The sequence below is a fragment of the Mytilus californianus genome, unplaced genomic scaffold (genome assembly GCF_021869535.1).
Source record: "Mytilus californianus isolate M0D057914Y unplaced genomic scaffold, xbMytCali1.0.p SCAF_9, whole genome shotgun sequence".
Classification (NCBI taxonomy): Eukaryota; Metazoa; Mollusca; class Bivalvia; order Mytilida; family Mytilidae; genus Mytilus; species Mytilus californianus.
Window position 1 is genome coordinate 4,492,716 of NW_026262745.1, and position 20,910 is coordinate 4,513,625.

General features: G+C 33.3%; 2 protein-coding genes across 3 annotated transcripts in view; one reads left to right on the forward strand and one right to left on the reverse strand.

The window, feature by feature from the left end:
• The window catches only part of LOC127714726 (uncharacterized), a 216,948-nt gene that overhangs the window by 64,805 nt on the left and 131,233 nt on the right, over positions 1–20,910 (forward strand). The gene's annotated exons all lie outside the window — the stretch shown is intronic.
• The window catches only part of LOC127714719 (uncharacterized), a 52,129-nt gene continuing 37,750 nt past the window's right edge, over positions 6,532–20,910 (reverse strand). For both annotated transcript variants that reach the window (XM_052220772.1, XM_052220771.1), the window contains exons 6-10: positions 17,674–17,735; positions 17,128–17,199; positions 14,772–14,813; positions 12,581–12,676; positions 6,532–9,469 (exon numbers count right to left, since the gene is read on the reverse strand). In XM_052220772.1, coding sequence (XP_052076732.1) covers positions 6,591–9,469; positions 12,581–12,676; positions 14,772–14,813; positions 17,128–17,199; positions 17,674–17,735 — 3,151 coding nt within the window. In that variant the 3' untranslated portion in view covers positions 6,532–6,590. The remainder of the gene's footprint in view (positions 9,470–12,580; positions 12,677–14,771; positions 14,814–17,127; positions 17,200–17,673; positions 17,736–20,910) is intronic.

The following is a 20,910-nucleotide window of genomic DNA, read 5'->3' on the forward strand; positions in this document are numbered from 1 at the left end:
ACAAAATCATCAGACCGGAACAAAATTCGAACTTGATCTGTAACATGTCATGATAAAACTATATACCTATTATCAAATCAATATCTTCAAGCATGACGAAAAAAAGTGCGGAAAACTGATTATTTGAGTGAATTTTCTAAGTCTAAGGACCATAACTCTGCACAAAATCATCAGACCAGAATAAAATTCGAAATTGATCTGTAACTTGTCATGAAAAAACAATACACCAAATAGCAAATCAATATCTTCAAGCACGTAGAAAAAAAGTGTGGAAAACTGATTTGCCTGACTGACGGATGGACAGACAGACGACAGACAGACAGAGTGCAAACCTAAAGTCCCCTCTGACTTTGTCGGTAGGGGACTAAAACATGTATCTAAGACTTAATTTTCAATCAGTACACATACAACATCTAATGGATTTAGTGTAAAGACGTCATAAACAGTCAGAGAAAAACATGACATTGTACAATGCCAAGACAGGTATCGACAGATTGTAGAGCCATGAATGATCATATGTAGGTTTTAAGTAATTTGTTGTAACGAAATCCCTGGCTTAATAATTTACCAGTAATACATAAGATTACGTTCATTGAAATCCAAAACGTCACAACAATCACGCGCATAGCGAACGGGCTATGATATATAAACACCGTAGGATGGTGCCAAAGGAACATCACCGTCCAAAACAAAAGAAAAATAAACAATAGGGAACAAAAAATCGTCCCTTTTGTCGTAAATTGTAGTTAGAGTTTCCCGTGTAAAACTGAAATATCTGAATCTAGGAAAGGACAGTTATTATCGTTTATATTTGATTTATTTAAAGTGAGTTCCTTTGAGAAATTTCCGGCAGTATATTTAGAGCATTCTTGATTATTTAACAATAATAATATTAACAAAACCTACAAACTTTAAAAATCAATAAGAATAAAAGCAGGAGTTAAAAAAAAAAATACTTAAAACGTCGATTTTTTAGCCGATTGATTTCGGAGACTTTTTAAGCTTGTCGTCGCCGATGATTGTAGCGCCACCTAATTATACCCCCTGCTTTTGTTGCTTATAGATCTCGACGATAACGGCGGTCGAAGTTTCCAAGAACTTGCTTTCCAACTGGTTGATTAAATAAAAAAATACCAACTGGTCGGAAAAAGGGTAAATCGGTTAAGAATTAGAGAAACAATGTTACCACCATTGAAATCAACGAAGTCAACGAAATCTATAACTAATGGTCTACCAAAGAGTCATTTTCATCCTCCACAAACTTGCCTGTACTTAAATAAAAGCACTGTGAGCGCTGTGGGCAGTTAATTGAAACCAAGGCAAAAGTAAAGATGGAATTTACGAAAAAGGTCGTTTAATCATTTATCACAGATTGGTATACACTCAACTGCAGTCAAGTTTAGCGAAAGGTCCAACGACATAATCAGTCAACAAAACTTTATTGGATCAACACATAAAGAAACGATCGCTGTCATTGGTCAATTCAAACCTGATTCGATCTTCAATATGCTTTCAAGCCCCGCCCAGACACACATGCTAACAACTCACACGAAAAACTTAGCACTAGTTGTTGTGAATCAATCATAAATGGGTAGATTGTGTACTTGTTTACACATGTGGTTGTTTTTTCCCTGACAGTTCTAGTTATGATGTGTTAATTGTATAAATATTATTCAAGTCTTTCGTTTTACGTTTGATATGTAAAGGTTCTTAATTTTCTTTTTACTGCGTCAGGGCGAAATAAAGTGAATTAGATCCCGTGCACATGCAGGGGCGGATCCGGCCGTTTTTTAAAGTCGGGGGAGGGGGGGGGGATAAAGGATAAAGGGGAGTTCCAACCATGTGTTCCCATTCAAAAGCATTGATCGTCCAAAAAAGGGGGGTTCCAACCCCTGGACCCCCCCCCCCCCCCCCAACTGGATCCGTGTTATTTCTGTTTAATTGTTTAAAAAAGGAGATGATGGGTAAACGTCAATGATACCATAATCAACGACAAAAATAAAAAAAAAAGTATAAACGAAAAAACTCCAAGGTACATTCAAAAAGGGGAAGTTCTTATAAACTGACAAAACCATGGACAAATGACGAGGTATCGGACTTGGGACAGGCATACGGAAATGAAATGAGACCGGGATATATGGACTTTTTCAAAATTTCAATCCTGGTATTTAATCTCAACCTGCATATTAGCAAAACAAACAGAAATACACTCAACTTCAAAACAACGAGAAGAATAGATAACAAAAATACACAATTAAACAACAAATTATGAATACAGTATAAATTCAGTTTGAAACGGTAATAGACCTAGTCCTCTATGGAACATCTCCGTTTCAGAATTTAGAGAACTAAGATGGTCGTCTTTAGACTGTTGGAAAGATGTGTCCAGCTAAGGTGACTTTGAACCAAGTTGTGCGCTATGTGTGTCGGTCTAGTACATTACACTTCGGGTTTTTGTGTTGAATTTCATCAGGTATGCTAAATGCTAAACTTCAATGTCATACCCAAAACAGATATGAAACCTTGGAGAAAAAATACAAAACCAAACTAAAAAAAAAATATTGTGTAAAATACTCAGGACATATAAAACTATGTACATATATGTACCAAATACCAAGCGCATTTATCAATTGTTTATTGCTGTAAATATGTGGCGAATGCTAATTATCATGGCAATTATAGCTAGTGTCACTTGCGAAGTAATTGTTTGGTCCTTGTTTGATGCATAAATGTATTATTTGTGTGTATTGCTTTGTTCTGTATGGACAGAACACTATATCTGGTCATTGCTGTTTTTTTTCAACTGTTTCGCACGTTATCACACCGTGGCATATTATGCTAAGGGTTTTGCTAACTGTTGAAAACCGTGCTATCTGCATTTGTTCACATCTTGTTTTGTCTATGGATAGTTTTCTCATTGACAATCATGACCATTCCAAATTCCAAGAGTGTGGGAGGGAGAGGAGTATGAAGGACATTGAAAATGAATATTATGCCCAGGTTAAGAATTGAATAAAATTCACAATATTGTCCAAGATAGGCCCTGATAGTAATTTTCGCTCAACAAACTGTACACCAATTCCTGGGTTTTGCTAATTGTTGAAGAAATGTGTGACATGGATTTGTTCACATATTTGTTTTTAGTCGATGGATAGATGGCACATTGACAATCATATTTCATCTCCTTATTTGTATACTACGGGGCCGACCATTCAAAATTCAATAGGCCTAAGGGGCATTATAAACGATTTTGTTTTGCCTGGTTTTGCCTGGTAAAAATTGAAAAAATAACCTTGCCCAAGATAGGATGAAAACTAATATACTGCCAAACAAACTACGATAAGGACTTTGCTACAATGTAATTGTTGAAATCCGTGCGACATCTAGTTTTTTGGTCTATGGATAGTTGTGTCTTAACAATCATACTGTATCTCTTTCTTTGCCTTTCATTTGTATTATAGTAGTCTCAGCATAGACCAAATATTTTGTCAATTAACTCGCTGTTTGGTAATGAAAAACAATCAGTTTAAAAAAGTGCAACCCATCATAATATCTATTTGATAGTATAATATTTCGACCCTTGTATTTGAAAATCAGGCAATGACACAGCATTACAAAAACATGTATCTATTTTTTTACGTTCGTAGTAACATAGTACATTCCATTGTTGGTCACCTGTGTCAATTCACGTGCACACTACAAATTTTGTTGTATTTAAATCTTTCTGCCAATGAAATGAGACGTTACAAGTTGTTTGTTTGTGATACGCCAAAATGTTAACAATGAATTATCAAACGCTAAACTTGACTGCAGTTCAGTGTATCTCAAGTATCAACATTTTTCTGTACTCCACTTTCCTAAATCATGATCAGTATACCATTTGTTTTTCAGAGGTGATTAGCAGATTTTTTATTACTTTAAAATATGTATACTTTTTTAAAGATGCATTGTCTGAAAAGATGTATATATACGTATGTACGTATCCACTGAATTAATTGAAAAAAAAGCAAATGCATCTATCAAGGGAATTCATGAAAAGTTGGTTAAGTGAGTTTAATGGGAAGGTTCAATCTTACGATATTTTTTTTCTCACAAAATATTATAAAGAATGCTAATATGGATATGAACGTTGTTTTGTTCATGATTATGAACCTTGCTTTAATTGTCTCGCCTGCTTTTCATTCAAGATTTATTTTATGTTGATAATCAATCATAAAGATGAAGTTTTACTACAATTATCACATAAACTTGACATTATCAATAATCCGTGAAAATGTTGTCAGATTAACCAAACCCGACAGACATGTATATCTTACAATCATAACATACATTTGTACTTCAAATATAGTTGACAAATTACTGGAAGTATACAAAAAAATAAAAAAAACCATGAAACTTCATATTGACCAATGAACCATGAAAATGAGGTGAGATGGACCCTGCCAGACAAACATGTATACCTTACAACCATTTCATACACCAAATATAGTTGACCAATTGCGTATAGTATCTTAAAAAGGTGCTGACTACTGAAACTTAACATTGACTAATGAACCATAAAAATGAGGTCAAGGACAGATGATACTAGACAGATTTGTACACCTTACAATCATTCCATACACACACAAAAAAAGATGACTAATTGCTTATAGTATTATAAAAATAGACACAGAAAAAACAAGAACTTATCATTGAGCAATGAACCGTGAAAATGAGACCAAGGTCATTTGAAACCTGGCAGACTGACATGTACACTTTACAGTCATTCCATACACCAAACATATTTGGCATAACGCATACAGTATCTGAGAAACCGATCTAATCATGTAACTTTAACCTTGATAAATGATCCATGAAATAAGGACGAGGTCAGATGCGTCCTGTCTGACGAACATGTAGACCTTACAAAGAACACATACCAAATATAGTTATCCTATTACTCATAATAATTGAGAAATTCATATAACAAAAACACTAAAAAAATCAAATAGTCGCCGAATCATGAAAATGACGTCAAGGACAACGGACGGACATATGACATAAGAAAACTTCATATTATATTAAGGCATCTCTTTCCAAGGTATGAAGCCTCGAGGTTGACTACCCTCTGAAATATAAAGCTAAATACAAATAGTTCACGCCGCCAACGGATTGTAATCCCTATGTCTCGCATTCTGAGACTTTCGTTGCAACCGGAGACAAAAACGTTGAACTGTGACCATTTGCAGAGCAAATGAAATCGTTTGAAGTCTGTTGGGCAAAGTGTCTGACATACTTTCCACCTTGTCGGACCCGACGTTCTTCGACGATCAATTAAGGTAATTACCGACAAATGAATTTGTTTTCCAGAATTAAAAGAAAAAAAATGTCCAATAAGTTATAAATAACCTACTAGCACTCTAGATAAAGGCAATGGCACCTATTTCAGTATTCCGGAGGAACAAAAGCAAATTTGGTGTGCTAACATAGGGCAGCTTGACTGCCCAACAAAATCATACATTTCTTTTCTAAATATTTCATTTGAAATTCAGTATCAAGATCGGACACGCTGAAATGTCTCGCCTTCTTTATTAATCATTGATATTATGTTGATAGTCCTAAATATAAAGCTTTATTACAACTGTCACATAAACTTAACATTAACCAAGTAAACTAAACATTGACCAATGAACCATGAAAATGAGGTCAAGGTCAGATGAACCATGCTAGGCAGGCATGTAAAGCTAACAATTCTTCCATACAACAAATATAGTTGACCTATTGCTTATAGTTTAAGAAAAACAGACCAAAACACAAAAAATTAACACTGAGCAATGAACCTTGAAAATGAGGTCAAGGTCAAATAAAACCTGCGTGACTGACATATAGATCATAAAATATTTCCATACACCAAATAAAGTTGAACTATTGCATATAGTATTAGAAAAAAAAACCATAACTCAAAAACTTAACTTTGACCACTGAACCATGAAAATGAGGTCAAGGTCAGATGACACCTGCCAGCTAGACATGTACACCTTACAATCATTCCATACCCCAAATAAAGTTGAACTATTGCATATAGTATTAGAAAAAAAAAACCAAAACTCAAAAACTTAACTTTGACCACTGAACCATGAAAATGAGGTCAAGGTCAGATGACACCTGCCAGCTAGACATGTACACCTTACAATCATTCCATACACCAAATATAGTAGACCTAGTGCATACAGTATAAGAAAAACAGACCAAAACACAAAAACTTAACTATAACCACTGAACCATGAAAATGAGGTCAAGGACTTTGAACATGTGACTGACGGAAACTTCGTAACATGAGGCATCCATATACAAAGTATGAAGCATCCAGGTCTTCTAGCTTCTAAAATATAAAGCTTTTAAGAAGTTAGCTAACGCCGCCGCCGCCGCCGCCGCCGCCGCCGGATCACTATCCCTATGTCGAGCTTTCTGCGACAAAAGTCGCAGGCTCGACAAAAACAATCACATCTATATAATATCTGTAAATAAGTCAACATGAACGAAATTTTGAGTATGAACCATAAGTATAAAAAAAATCGACATTGAATCTTACTATATTATCTTCATATTTACTATTCATTGTAATGTTTTAACAAGTTTATCACATCGCTGTCTCTTTTCTGTAAAGCAATTCTAATAGGAGTCATCCCAAACTTGTCACTCACATTTACAGATGCACCATTTTGAAGCAAGAGTTCAGTAACATCTTTTTGAACAGCTGATAAAGACTTGAAAATAGGTGTCTGACCTAAGTTCTCCACCATATTTACAGAAGCCTTACTTTCAAGCAGCAATTTCGTAAGACTAGCATTTCCAGCCTGAGCAGTCAAATGAAGAGGTGTTATACCATCTTTATCAGCTTGATTTATGTTTGCACCTTTTGGTATTAAAATTTTAGCCATTTCTATGTTACTCTCTTTGCATGCTAAATACAGTGGTGTCCATCCATCTTTATCCGTTTCATTTATATGTGCACCGAGTGTCAATAGCAGTTTAATGGTATCTACATTGTCCTCGCGACAAGCAATATACAGAGGAGTTAAACCCTCTTTCTCCTTTTTATTTATGTCTGTTCCATATCGTTTAAGTATTTTTATCAAGCTAGAATGACCTTGTTCACAACAAATATGGAGAGGTGTCCTACCATATTTTTCTGTTGCATCAACTGAAACACCATGCTTACATAATTCTTCAACAATATTTTCATTCCCATCGAAGCATGCGAGATGGAGAGGAGTTTTTGATTCTTTGTCTTTGGCACTATCATCTGCTCGGTGTACCAGAAGGAGGGAAACTGCGTCCTGTAGACCGTGTTCACATGTCAGATGTAGTGGTGTCTTATCATATATGTCTGTGCAGTTAACATTTGCCTTGTAGTCTAACAACATCTTGATGATATTAATATGACCATTAATACAAGCAATATGAAGTGGTGTATTTCCATATTTAGTAAAGAGAGAAACGTCTGCATTTTTCTCCAATAACATTTTAACAATACGCTCATGATTCTTTTTGCAAGCCCAGTGAAGCGGAGTAGAGTCCCCAGAATCACGTAGATTTATATCAACATGATGAGAAAGTAACAGCTGAGTAATATCACTACATCCTACTTCACAGCAGCAATGTATTGGACGCTTTCCGTCTGCATTGTCTATCAATGTGTTAGCATTACATTTCAACAGCAACTCTACAATCTTTGTATGTTTCTTCTCACAAGCTAAATATATCGCAGTTCTTCCTTTATAGTCAGCAAGATTGACATCAGAATTATGTTGAATAAGCAATTCAACGATTTCACCATGTCCTTTCAATGTAGCTAAATGTAAAGGAGTCTGTCCAGCTTTATCCCTTATATCAACCTTTGCATTTCTTTTCAACAACATTTCCGCTATAATTCTATTTCCATTTCTACAAACTACATGCAGTGCTGTTTTAAGCTCTTTTGGTTTTTGTTTTATTGTAGCTTTATGAAACAAAAGCACATCTACTGTATCTTTATGGCCATGCGCACATGCTACATCTAAAGGTGTATTTTCATTATCATCTGTTTTGTCAATAAAAGTTCGTTTCTCAATCAATAATTGTGCTGTATGAGAATGTCCTTTTAGACAAGCCAAATGCAAAGGAATTTGACCAGAGGAATTCCCTTTATTTACCAATGATTTGTCCAATTCAATGAAATATTTAAGGTAGTCCTCATAACCATGCAAAGATACAGCATGTAAAACTGTCGAGCCATTATCCGAGTCCTTTAAGTCACTACATTTCAACTTAGGTCTCATGTACAAAATAAAAGCTTCTCTGAATTTAGCAAAATAATTCTGCGTATCCGTTAAAACATCCCAAAATAACCCCATTTTTATATTGCATAAGATTCGGTCAAAGTATGCTGATTCTAATGTGTCTGGAATCATAATTGTCAGTTTTGGAAAATGTCCATCAAGAGACAGAAATTTGACTCTATCTTTTAGAAACGATGTCCTACCATATTTGAGTAAGGTACGTAGGATATGTTTACTTAAGACATGTGCGATAATATAGAATAACATTTCGTTCATAAAGAAATACTCAGATTCAGTTTCGATTACGTAAGATCCTATTAAGGTACTAAGGCAAACACGTAATGACTGTTTTGATGGCGTTTGTGTATAACCAATTTCCTTTGCCAAAGATTGAATTAGCTCATTATAAATACTCGTATCCTGTATAAGCATTTCTTTCCTAACATTATTGTTCAACATCACCACTAGTGCTAAGGAAAAGTAATTCAAATCTTTAGACTTATTACACTTTTCAATCTCTGCAGCCACATAATTATATGGCGTTGAAAAATATTCTACGACAGTTTCTTTTGTATCGGATAAATAATCAGCGCAAAGTGCAGGAAAAAAGCTATACTTCATAATGACGTCTTTGCCTAATTGGTCTATTGTCGCGTCACTTAAATATGATTTACCTATTGTCCGCCGATCGCTTTCGGTTAGCTCCATGTCTTCTTCGATAAGGCTGTGGTGAACAAAAGCATTTTTCACAGTGACAATATCAACTGAATTATATATATAAGACCTACAAGTTGCTAGTATTTTAGAATTCTTATTTCTATCCATTAGCGTACGAACCAAATTACCTTGCTTACTCCACCACGTACAGTCATAATCATGAACATTATACTTTCCAAATATATCGTCAATGATAAATATCTGCTTCTTATCTTTAGAAGCATATCTGACTATGTCATCTGGAATTGTAACAATCAATAGTTCAAATTCTTCGGTTTCCTCCATAGTTAATGCTATGTAAAATGCAAGTGAAGACTTTCCACATCCCTGTGGTCCTGACACCAGAATACACTGGCTTTTTGTCATGCTTTCCAATACCGTTGTGAATGCCTTAGTTTCAACAAATCGATGCAGACGTTCTTTCCACTGCTTCTTTTCATAATTCTGCAGTTCTAAAACACAATATCGATATCAATTTTAGTAGTTATTTCCAAACACATCTTAGCTTTTATGAATTATGCTTTCTTTTGAAAGTTTTTACAATAAAAAAAGTAATGGATTTATCTTAGAATACATCAAAAGGTCCCAGTGAATAAACTACACGGAGAAAAATAACCATTGAACTGACCAAAGTTTTAATCAACTGGTAAACTGCAAATGATTCTGCGGAACACGTTCATTTTATGCGCAAAAAATGACACCAGTACAAATGTATAGAACCTCAGTAATTGATAGTCAGCCTGAAGCAGTAGATCGGACAAACATTATTATTGCCCCTGAAGCATCCGTTTTAATCGAAGGTCTGGCTATTATATTGAAAAGTATAATCAAGAGAGATGGAAAAACTGCAATACTCCATGCCAGCTTGCTCTTTCTGCTCAAAATGTTTGATATGTATGCAAACTATTCCGTTTTACCCCTATCTTCTATGTAAGCGAAAGCGGGCATTTTTGTTGGCGAATCAAAATATCGGGTATATTTCTAATAATTATATAAACTAAGTAACTTTAATACAAAGTATAGTTCAAATGGGTCAATGTCCCTAATGTGCCTCAAAGTGATGTGCTCGAATACAATCTGTCAACCAAAAATCTCTTTGCAGTGATTTTGGACATGCTACATTTTCAACTAGTGACTGAGCTTAATGCTTTGTCCTCATTCGAAGAGCAGAGGGTCAAAGAAGTAATACAGGGGTAAAACTATGGAGTTATTAAATGTCCAAGTACTGAAGTTTCAGAGAACGTTCTCTGTAGAAATATCGATGCTTTAACTCGAGAAGCTCCATCACAAAGGGCTTATAAGGGTATGCACAATTGCGGAAAATGAATATTACTTCCCACCTCGAACATTAAACCACATATGTAAAAAGAGTGCACACGCTGAAATGTCTCGTCTGCTTTACTGACCATTGATTTTATGTTGAAAGTCCTGAAGTTAGAAGTTTAACTACAAGTATCACATAAACCTAACACTTTTAAAGATCTATGACAATGAGGACAAGGTCAGATAAATCCTGTCAGATAGACATGTTTATCTTACAATTATTCCATGAACGAAATATAATTGACCTTTTGCTTATGGTAATTGAAAAAACAGACCAAAACACATAAATGTAACATTGATCATTAACCATGAAAATGAGGTCAAGGTCAGATGATACTCACCAGACAGACATGTACACATTAAAATTATTCCATACACCAAATATAGATGACCTTTTGCCTATGGCAACTGACAAAACAGACCAGAACACATCAATATTTCCAATTTACAGGATTAGCTGGTAATGCAAGGGAAATGTATGCAAACCATTTACAAACATAGTGTTTCAACTTTTTATATGTAACTAATACTAACTGCTCATCACAAAGAAGGTTCGAATAAATGTTTTTAAGGCATAAGGTGGAAGCATCTCTCCTTTTTATTGGTGTAATACTTTCATGTTTTGAACTTACATGAACAACACGACGGTGCCACATGTGGAACAGGATCGGCATACCCTTTAGGAGCTCATAATATCACCCCCGGTTTCTGGTGGGATTCCTGTTGCTAAATCTTTAGTTTTTTTGTGTTGTGTTTTGAAAATACTGTTGTTTTTCTTTTGGTCTTTCCCGTCCCCTTTTTGCCATGACGTTGTCAGTTTATTTTCGACTTATGAAATGATAAGCATTTAACGAAACGAAGCAAAATCTTAACTGTACATTTATTGTAATTATGTAGTTAATGTAGCAGTTATGAAGTGAACATAGGCCTGTAGGAAAAAACTGTTGGTAATGAATTGATATAATATTACAACAGGGCTCAGTAACTGATCTTTGCGACACGGCATTTTGAATTAAACTTTTAATACATGTGATGTGTTCTAATTTTTACTAAAAACCGATTGTGCATTTCTCACTGATATGTAAAATATAGTTTTAACACTGCAATTCCTACTGTATTAAAAATCTGTCATTTCTAAGTAAACTTTTGTGTAAGTACAAGTTTTTAAATTGGATACTTCATTGTGCTATTCCAATATTTCGTACTTTTAAGATTTTCAAAAACATCAATCATTTTACATTTTTTTGTTGGCTCAAATGCACTTTAAGACAACAGATCACTATACCGAATGCTTTAATAGAGTCTGCAATTGAAAATTCCCATATATTCTTTATTTATATGGCGACTTGTAAAGGTATACTGGCAGAAATATGCAATGCTTACACATTGTATTCAGAATTGATGACTCCTAGCGGTATGAGAGTCAATGCATATGAGTGCTTAAAACTAACTTATTTTCTTACAGAAATGGACAAAAATACACATATTTATACTGAAAGTCATACTGAAGAAGACCACACGAGAATATTTGATAAAATCAGAACTATGGTTTTCAATATGGGTCAATATCACCAATGCGCCACATTAAGTAAAATAACAAGAATACAGAGCTCCAAGTAAAATTTAAAATGGAACGTCCCTTATCAAATGGCAAAATCAAAAGCTCAAACACATCAAACGAATGGAAAACAACTGCCATATTCCGACTTCGTACAGGCATTTCCTAATGTACAAAATGGTGCATTAAACCTGATTCTTCAGCTAGCTAAACCCCCAACTTGTATGACAGTCGCATAAAATTCCATTATATTGACATCATTTGTGAGCAAAACAAACACACGTAATAGATAAAAATGTCAAAGTGAGGTACTAAATATAATTTGTAGACAAAAAGCTATGTGCAGTGAAATTGGACATGCTACAATTTTTGACAAGTGACTGAGCTTTACCATTTGTTTTGTACTGATTGGACGAGTAAAGGACCATAGCATAAAAATGTAAAAACTACTGAGTTATTAGATTTTTAAAAAGTGCAAAATTTCAAGAGAACCTTTTGTGTGAATTAAGGGATGTTTTACTTCGAGTAGCCGCATCACAAAGGTTTTTTGCTAGGGTTATTCGACAACGGACGATAAAATACGACGACGGATGCCAGGTGATGACAGTATATTAATTATTAAAACAAACTCGCACAATGTAAGATAAGCAAAATCCATAATGTTTCGTATTTTATACTTTACCTTTGATGTTTTGTGGAATTGGATTATCAAGCCTATTCTTTAATTCTAAATTTTCTCGCATAACTTCTTCCATTTGTATATGTCCATTTACGCTGCCTGAAATTGGAAAGGTAATGCGAATCTCCAAATAAATACATCCTTTTTTTTAAAGTGAGTGATACATTACTCTTTTCGTAACCAGGCAAAAAGTATGTTTAAGTATTCAGAATCGATGTTAGTGATATGTCTGTTAAGGGTTTTCTCTGCAATCAACACACATAGATGTATTAATTGTCATAACATGAAAACAAAACACGTCTTTACATATAAATGTCCATCAGTTTCAAGAAAAATAAAAGCAATTTTCTGATGAGACTATTCATGACCATCTGCATTGAAGCGTCATGATCTAGAATACGACAATGTACTAAAACACTATTTAGTGTTATGTCAAAGTAACATTTTCTGTTAATCTATAGCAAGGTCATGCTCTATCTTATAAAAGCTATTGGTTTAAAAAAAATATATAGTAACTACAATTTTTTTTTTAAATTATCTAAAATTACGAAAATTGACATTTTTTTTATCAGATATTAAAGAATTTTAAGACGCTTAAAAATTGAAGTGTTTTATAAAGTTTCCTTGTACGTGTCAACGTTCTTAATGCTGTCGGAGACGAGTGAATAACTTAACTAATCTGACACATTCATGTAAATCGTATGTATACTCACTAACATTCAAATGCATACAATTATGGAACGAAAAATTCGTAAGGGTTCCGCGGAACCCAGTGTCTCGCCTACTTTTGCTGTTAGTCGCATGCTCAGAAATGGGGAAAACATTATCAAAAGTTTTCCTCTAGATACTATCTTTTGATTGTAAGAAGTTCTGTTCAAGTTTGGTAAAAATCCAAGAAGGTTTATGAATTTAATAAATGTTTTAAAAACTTTAACTGCAGACTTTAGTGTACGGGAAATAAATTTTTACAAAATTTCCTTCTAGATACTAGCTTTTGATCATAAACAAGCTTCTGTCCAAGTTTGGTACAAATCCAGGATAGTTTAAGAAAGTTATCAAAATTTTGAAAGCTTTAACCACAGAGTGAATGTTATGTTAACTGGAAGAAATACTAAGTCCATATATGAGTAAAACACGGATAAACAGGATTTTTTTTTCAACAAAATTTCCTTTTGAATACTATCTTATGATCACAAACAAGCTTCTGTCCAAGTGTGGTACAAATCCAGGATAGTTTAAGAAAGTTATTAAAATTTAAAAAACTTTAACCACAGAGTGAATGTTAATTTAACTGGCAGAAAAACTAAGTCCATATATGAGTAAAATACGGATAAACAGGATTTTTTTTTTTACAAAATTTTCTTCTGGATACTATTTTATGATTATAAACAAGCTTCTGTCCAGGTTTGGTACAAATCTTGTATAGTTTAAGAAAGTTATTAAAATTTGAAAAACTTTAACCACAGAGTGAATATAATGCTAACTGGCAGAAAAACTAAGTCCATTTATGAGTAAAATACGGATAAACAGGATTTTTTTTTACAAAACTTACTTCTGGATAATCTTATGATCATACACAAGCTTCTGTCCAAGTTTGGTTGAAATGCAGGATAGTTTAAGAAAGTTATTAAAATTTCAAAAACTTTAACCACAGAGTGAATATTTGTGGACGCCGCCGACAACGACGATGACGCCGCCGACGGAATGTAGGATCGCTATGTCTCGCTTTTTCGACAAAAGTCGCAGGCTCGACAAAAATGACAATAATAGAAAAACGATATATAAGAAATAAAACTTCAAGTTACCAGTCAAATGTTTTTTTACAGATTTTATCAATTAATTACAAATGAATTATCGGTCTAGTAATTAACGACAATAATGCCAGCTGAACACTACATTTGACGAGTATGCTCTTTTCCCTTCTTTTTGGATTATGATGCCTAAAACTCTACATTTACGAAACCATCTAACAATTACATCTAATAATGATAATATCTAATGAATAAAGGCAACAACTGACTTCAATAAATTAAACAAATGTACATAAAAACTTTTAACAGACGTTTTCCACGATTCATCCAATAACACTTGCTTGAAGAGGTTTGTTTCTCTTCAACTGACTAGTGTCTTAATTTGTTTAGATACTCTGAATTTTAGTAAAGACTTTATTCCCTTTTCGTGTATACTAACTTACCAATCGGAGCCCTGTCCAGGAAAAATGCAATCATCATAAAGGCTACAAGTAAGACACATTAAAAAGTTAGTACATGTAAATCTTGTTATCAGAGTTGCGTTTCTTACATCTTAATGTCTTTCTTAATAAACGACATCCGAAAAATCACTGCAATGTAAATTGAAGTATTTTGCTATCCTTTCAAAATTCGGATTATTAATTGATATAGTGTAAGGACTATTTTTCGTGGATCTCCGTGGATGGAAATTGAATCATGGAGGAACTTTCAACCGAACAAAACCAAGCGTGCCGTGAACGAAATTATTTCATACTTCCATTTCATTGTAAGGAATAGCCCTGAAATTAAGATACGATCCGGGGAAACCTATCGATCCTTTAAATAAACTTATTCTAAAAGGTTACCAATTCAACACTGTAATTAGATCTTTGAATAGTGCATATTAATTTTATTGGTATTAATATGGATCGTGTTAACAGTAAATTAAAACCAAAATAATTTTGTTATTTTATACATAATTATGTGGGGATGAATAAATACCCTGCCACTGTGTTTTTGTTACTTGTTTTTATGCTTTATATCGAGTTAAGCCCTTTACATCTGATTTTTATAGTTTGTTCATATGGTGTGCTGTTCTACCACTTTTCCAGGTTAGGGGAGGGTAGAGCGCCCCCAAACATGTTTAACATTCTGTATGTGCCTGTCCCAAGTCAGGAACCTGTAATTCAGTGGTTGTCGTTTGTTGCTGAATATCATATGTGGTTTTCGTTAATTGTTTTGAGCATAAGTCAGGCCGTTATTTTTTAGTTTGAATTGTTTTACATTTGCCATTTGAATTCCTTTATAGCCGATTATGCAGTATGGGTTATGCTCATTGTTGAAGGCCGTACGATGACCTATATGTAACATCTATGTTATTTGGTCTCTCGTGGAGAGTTGTTGGCAACCATACAGCACCTTCTTTTTTTATATGATGTATTCTTTATTTTATTATGTGATGTATTCTTTATTTTATTAATTTAATTATAGAATAACCAGGATTTTTTTTAATTGTCATTTGTAACAATTTCAATATGAAGCCTGGCTCCTCTTAATCGAGGAAGACCACAGTTCAGCTGTCTTGCTACCGTGAAAATCTTTTCCTGTCAACAGGTTCCTGAAATTTTCTTTCGCTCTTTTTGATAATTTGTTAAGACTTAAAAAAACAGACATCGTCTTTCTCCCTGTCAAATTAAAGATTTATAAAACAAATTGTCAAGCATCCAAAAGAGACCTTTACTTACATGCATATATGCATTAATCAAATTTAACATACATATAGATCTTCTCTGTTATAAACACAAAAAAAAAACACAATACAACTCTGGAACGAATACGTCAATACTAAATGGAGGGACTCCGATATAACTTTTTTGAGAACAAGGTTCTTAATGGTACAAGTTTGATAAATTATACGGACGCAGGCATGAGTGGTTGGCCTTACTGGAATTTCTGTGTCACCTGTGTCTGATATTTTCCACTTGTCGTAGACACAATTCCGATATCTCATTGTGCTTGACATCACTGAATGTTACTAATCACAGGATATTACTTCTTTACCTCCTACATTATAAAGAACGATACTAGCAGAAATAAATATATATTTTTTTTTTAAAACAGTCGCTGTTTTGGGGTCGTCATATGGGCACAGTGAACAAACAACGTGTCTGAATGACATCCAATAGGGACGCTCGGCAAGAAAGTTTGATTAGTGACTACTGTCGCAAGAAGTATTCGAAGCATGCATGACTAAAACATCATGTTAGAAAGTCTAGATTGATTTTAGTGTCGAATTTCACCTCTAAATACTATTACTAGTATTTTGAAACATGCAACCGATGATCATTTTGCCATCTGAATTCTGATCTGAACACGGGTGGTTCTGTGCTGAACATGGGTTTTAAGAAAATGTTTTATCCCCTGCAGACATTTTACAGCACACGAGAATCCGACGAACTAGACATTGACTATATATGTGCAAATAACAAGCTAGAAAAAAAGTAAATGACAGCAATTTTGTCAATTTGTGCGATATGCTACTGACGAATTACAATTTTGATCATTTTGTTGGAACGATCTAAAACTACTGTTATCTTAGGAGATAAACATATAAAACATAGAAATTTGTTAGGGTTGTGATTCCGATGTTTTATGCACATACAGTGTACGGATATATAGATCTGTAGTGTATTTATATTTCGTATAAATTTGAATGCATTGCATGGACATGTATCTTCAGGCGGCAAGTGACACCGAGTAGTTCTCTTGTCGACAAATATTATATCGGAATAAACATAAATGCTAATATGATATATTTACCTAGTACGGACAAAATTGCAGCGGCAACTAATACCGTAAAGACAGTTTTATATTCATTTGACGAGTTGTATGCTGTAAAAAAAGAAATGTGGATAATATTATAATTCACTTAAAGCCTTAGACCATAATACCTTGTTAAGTATTACTCATTTGAAATCATTTATTCCTTTGATTATATTAAGTATAACGTGATATATTGTCTTCCAGGAGTTTGTTTAGAATATGAACTGGTACTATTAGTTTTACTCTTTTTCAGAGATGATCTGACTTCCGATAATTTATATTTTAACTTTAAAATACGCCATCCTTAATGTAGGTAGTTTTGCTTTCGAATTTAAACCGAAGATTGGTGGTTTTCTCCGGGCACTCCGGCTTCCTCCACCAATAAAAACTGGCCGCCAAGAAATAGCCCAAAAGCGGTGCTTAAAAGTGGCGTTAAAACACTAAAAATCAAAAATCAAATCGAATTTAAACTTTTCTGTGCCTTAATTGGATATGCTACTCAATTGGATATGTTGATATAGAAATTATGATCAATATAAATACCTGTATTATCTGTCTCTTTGCTATTTGGAATGAATGCTGTAGTCGGCTTACTTTCTTTGTCACTGTCAAAATATTATATAAAACTTTCATATTAACAGCAGTTGCAAAATTGGCAGATGTTTCTTGGTGTCATGAGAAACATGAATAAAATAACATGCCATGCATGTTCATATATATGATTATCAGAACCGTTGTTTATTTGACAACAACACGTATTTTTGTACATAAACAAGACTAAAATGCTTCGCTGGGCGCAGCCAGATACGACCACAAAGGTCTAACCCTGAACAATTGGGGAAAGTTTGGACACAATATTCAAGCTTGATACTGTCTGAATTTAGATTGAGATCAAATTTTTGACATAATATAGGTTTCTGACACAAAATAAATGTGGTCAAAGATCTTAAAAATTTGAAATAGGACATGTAATGTAATGTACCTAGAATGGTCTGATATCCAAAATCTAACAACATGGTTGGATTCAGCATATAAAAAACACCAAAAATTTAATTTTAGTTGAAATAAAACAAAGTTTAATTTTAGACCCTTCAAACCTTAATATGGACCAATTTGAAAACAGGGCCCAAAATGAAAAATCTAAATGCACAATAAGATTCAGCATATCATACAGCCGCAATAATTCAGTTTTTGAGGAAGCAAACAAAGTTTAACTTTGACCCTTTTGACCAATTTAAAAATGGGGCCCAATATCCAAAAAAGTAATACAAGGTTAGAACCCCCAAAAATTAAAGACTTTAAATTAATCCCATTGAAATTGGTTAAAAGATTTGTATTCATTTTCAATTGAAGATTTCTTACTATTGCGCAATAATGTGCAATTTAAAATTTCTTGCAATTGTGCAATACTGTGCTATTGTGCAATACTGTGCAATTGAAGATTTCTTGCTATTTCGCAATACTGTGCTACTGCGCAATACTGTGTAATTGAAGATTTCTTGCTATTGCGCAATACTGTATAATTGAAGATTTCTTGCTATTGCGCAATACTGTTTAAATCTACTAAACATTTTAATAAAAATTATTTTATCAATCACATATCACAGTGTACATTTGATAGTGTATTAGAAATTGATGACCCCGAATAAGCATTGTTGTCATTTTTAAATATTTTTACTGAAGTATTAAATCATCATGCTCCACTCATTAAAAAAAGTAAAACGTTTGTATCAAAATGAGTCGAAACAAAGTCAAATATCTCATCGAAAATTCTAAACAAAATTATTATACCAATATCATAGAACATAAAAAGGGCAACAGTAGTAAATTATGGAAGCACCTACATACTGTCAGCGGAACCGACAATCATCCCAGTATTAAAATCATAAGTGATTGTAACAAAAAGGAAATTTTAGAACCGAAAAGCGTTGCTGATGTATTTAATGCTTATTTCACAAATATCACAGATAATCTTAATATAAATCAAAACAGCAACAATAGTTCTTTTAACAAACTTGATAATTTCATATCGGGTCATTTACCAGATAACGTGTATTTTTCTATACCACTTTATGAGTACTAATTTTGTGTGTTTACAACTAAAAGCACTAGATGAATCAAAAGCAACAGGTCTTAATAACATAAGTGCAAAGTTTTTAAAGATGTCTTCTCAGGCTATTTCACTACCACTTTGTCACATTTTTAACTTAAGTATTAAAAAATGTATTTTTCCATCTTCATTTAAACTGGCAAAAGTCATACCAGTTTATAAGAACAAAGGTTCAAAACAGGATGTTTTTAATTACAGACCAATTGTAATTTTACCACTCATTTCTAAAATCCTTAGTAAAGTATCTTAATAAATACAACTTATTGTATAGAATGCAGTCAGGCTTTCGCGCAAACCATTCTTGTCAAACTGCGTTAACAGCTTTATTGGATAAATGGCTTAAAGCCGTTGATGATGGCGATCTTGTTGGGGCAGTGTTTCTAGACCTAGCAAAAGCCTTTGATCTTCTCAATCATGAACTGCTTATTCAAAAATTAAACAAATACAAATTTGCTTATACTTGGCTACAATGGTTTACATCATATTTGGCTGACAGATATCAGATGGTATCTATTTCAAATACATTTTCAGACTTACAAAAACAAAAAACGGGTGTACCTCAAGGATCCGTTTTAGGACCTGTGTTGTTTTTAATTTTTATAAATGATCTTCCTTTATCTAATCCTAATCATAACACCGATTTATTTGCTGATGATAGCACCATATCAGTAATTGGACAAAACAAAAGTTGTATCAGTCATAAACTTAATACGGTTTTACAAGATATTTTTCGCTGGTGTGATGACAATAAAATAGCTGTAAATGTATCTAAAACGAAAGCTATATGTATTGGCTCTAAACAGAAGCTTTCAGTTACATCAAATGAAAACATTAATATTGCTATGAATGGACAACAAATTAAAGAAAGTACATGTGAAAAAGTTCTAGGTATTTTTGTTGATGCATCTCTATCTTAGTCTTCTCATATTGATTATATCATAAAAAGGGTTAACTCTTCTTTAGCTTTACTAAAAAGGACAAAGAAATATTTAAATCACAAAGCTAGACAAATGTTCTATAACGCTTACGTTTTACCTCACTTAAAGTATTGTTGTTCAATATGGGGAAACTGTAATAACTTTCTATTAGATAGTTTACTTAAACTGCAGAAGAGCAGCAAGAATAATTTTCAGAAGAGCAGCAAGAATAATTTTAGACGAACATGATTAGACCAAACCTTCAAGCGAATTATTTCACGAATGTAACATTGTGCCGATTACACAAAGAATACATTATCATAAATCATTACTAATGTATAAAGCAAAACATGGCTTAGCTCCAGAATATATGTCCCGTCTTATTTTATCAGCTTCTGCAAACCAAAAATACAATACGAGATTTTCGTCCTCAGAAAATTTTATAATTCCAAAACCAAATACAGAGTTGTATAAGTCTAGTTTCTCGTACAATGGACCAAAAGTATGGAATGCTGTTCCTGATTCAATTAAAAAATCAAACACAGTATTAGAATTTAAACATAACTACAAATCTATGTACTTTTAACATTACCATGATATTTGTACTGTAATGCCATATATAATAATTGTTTATTGTATTTGAATTGTATTACATCTTTATTTATCATTATTATTGAATATGTATTGTTTATTTTTAATGTAATTATTATTGTATTAAGAGAGCCTTATTGAAAATTGGTGTAATCCAAATGA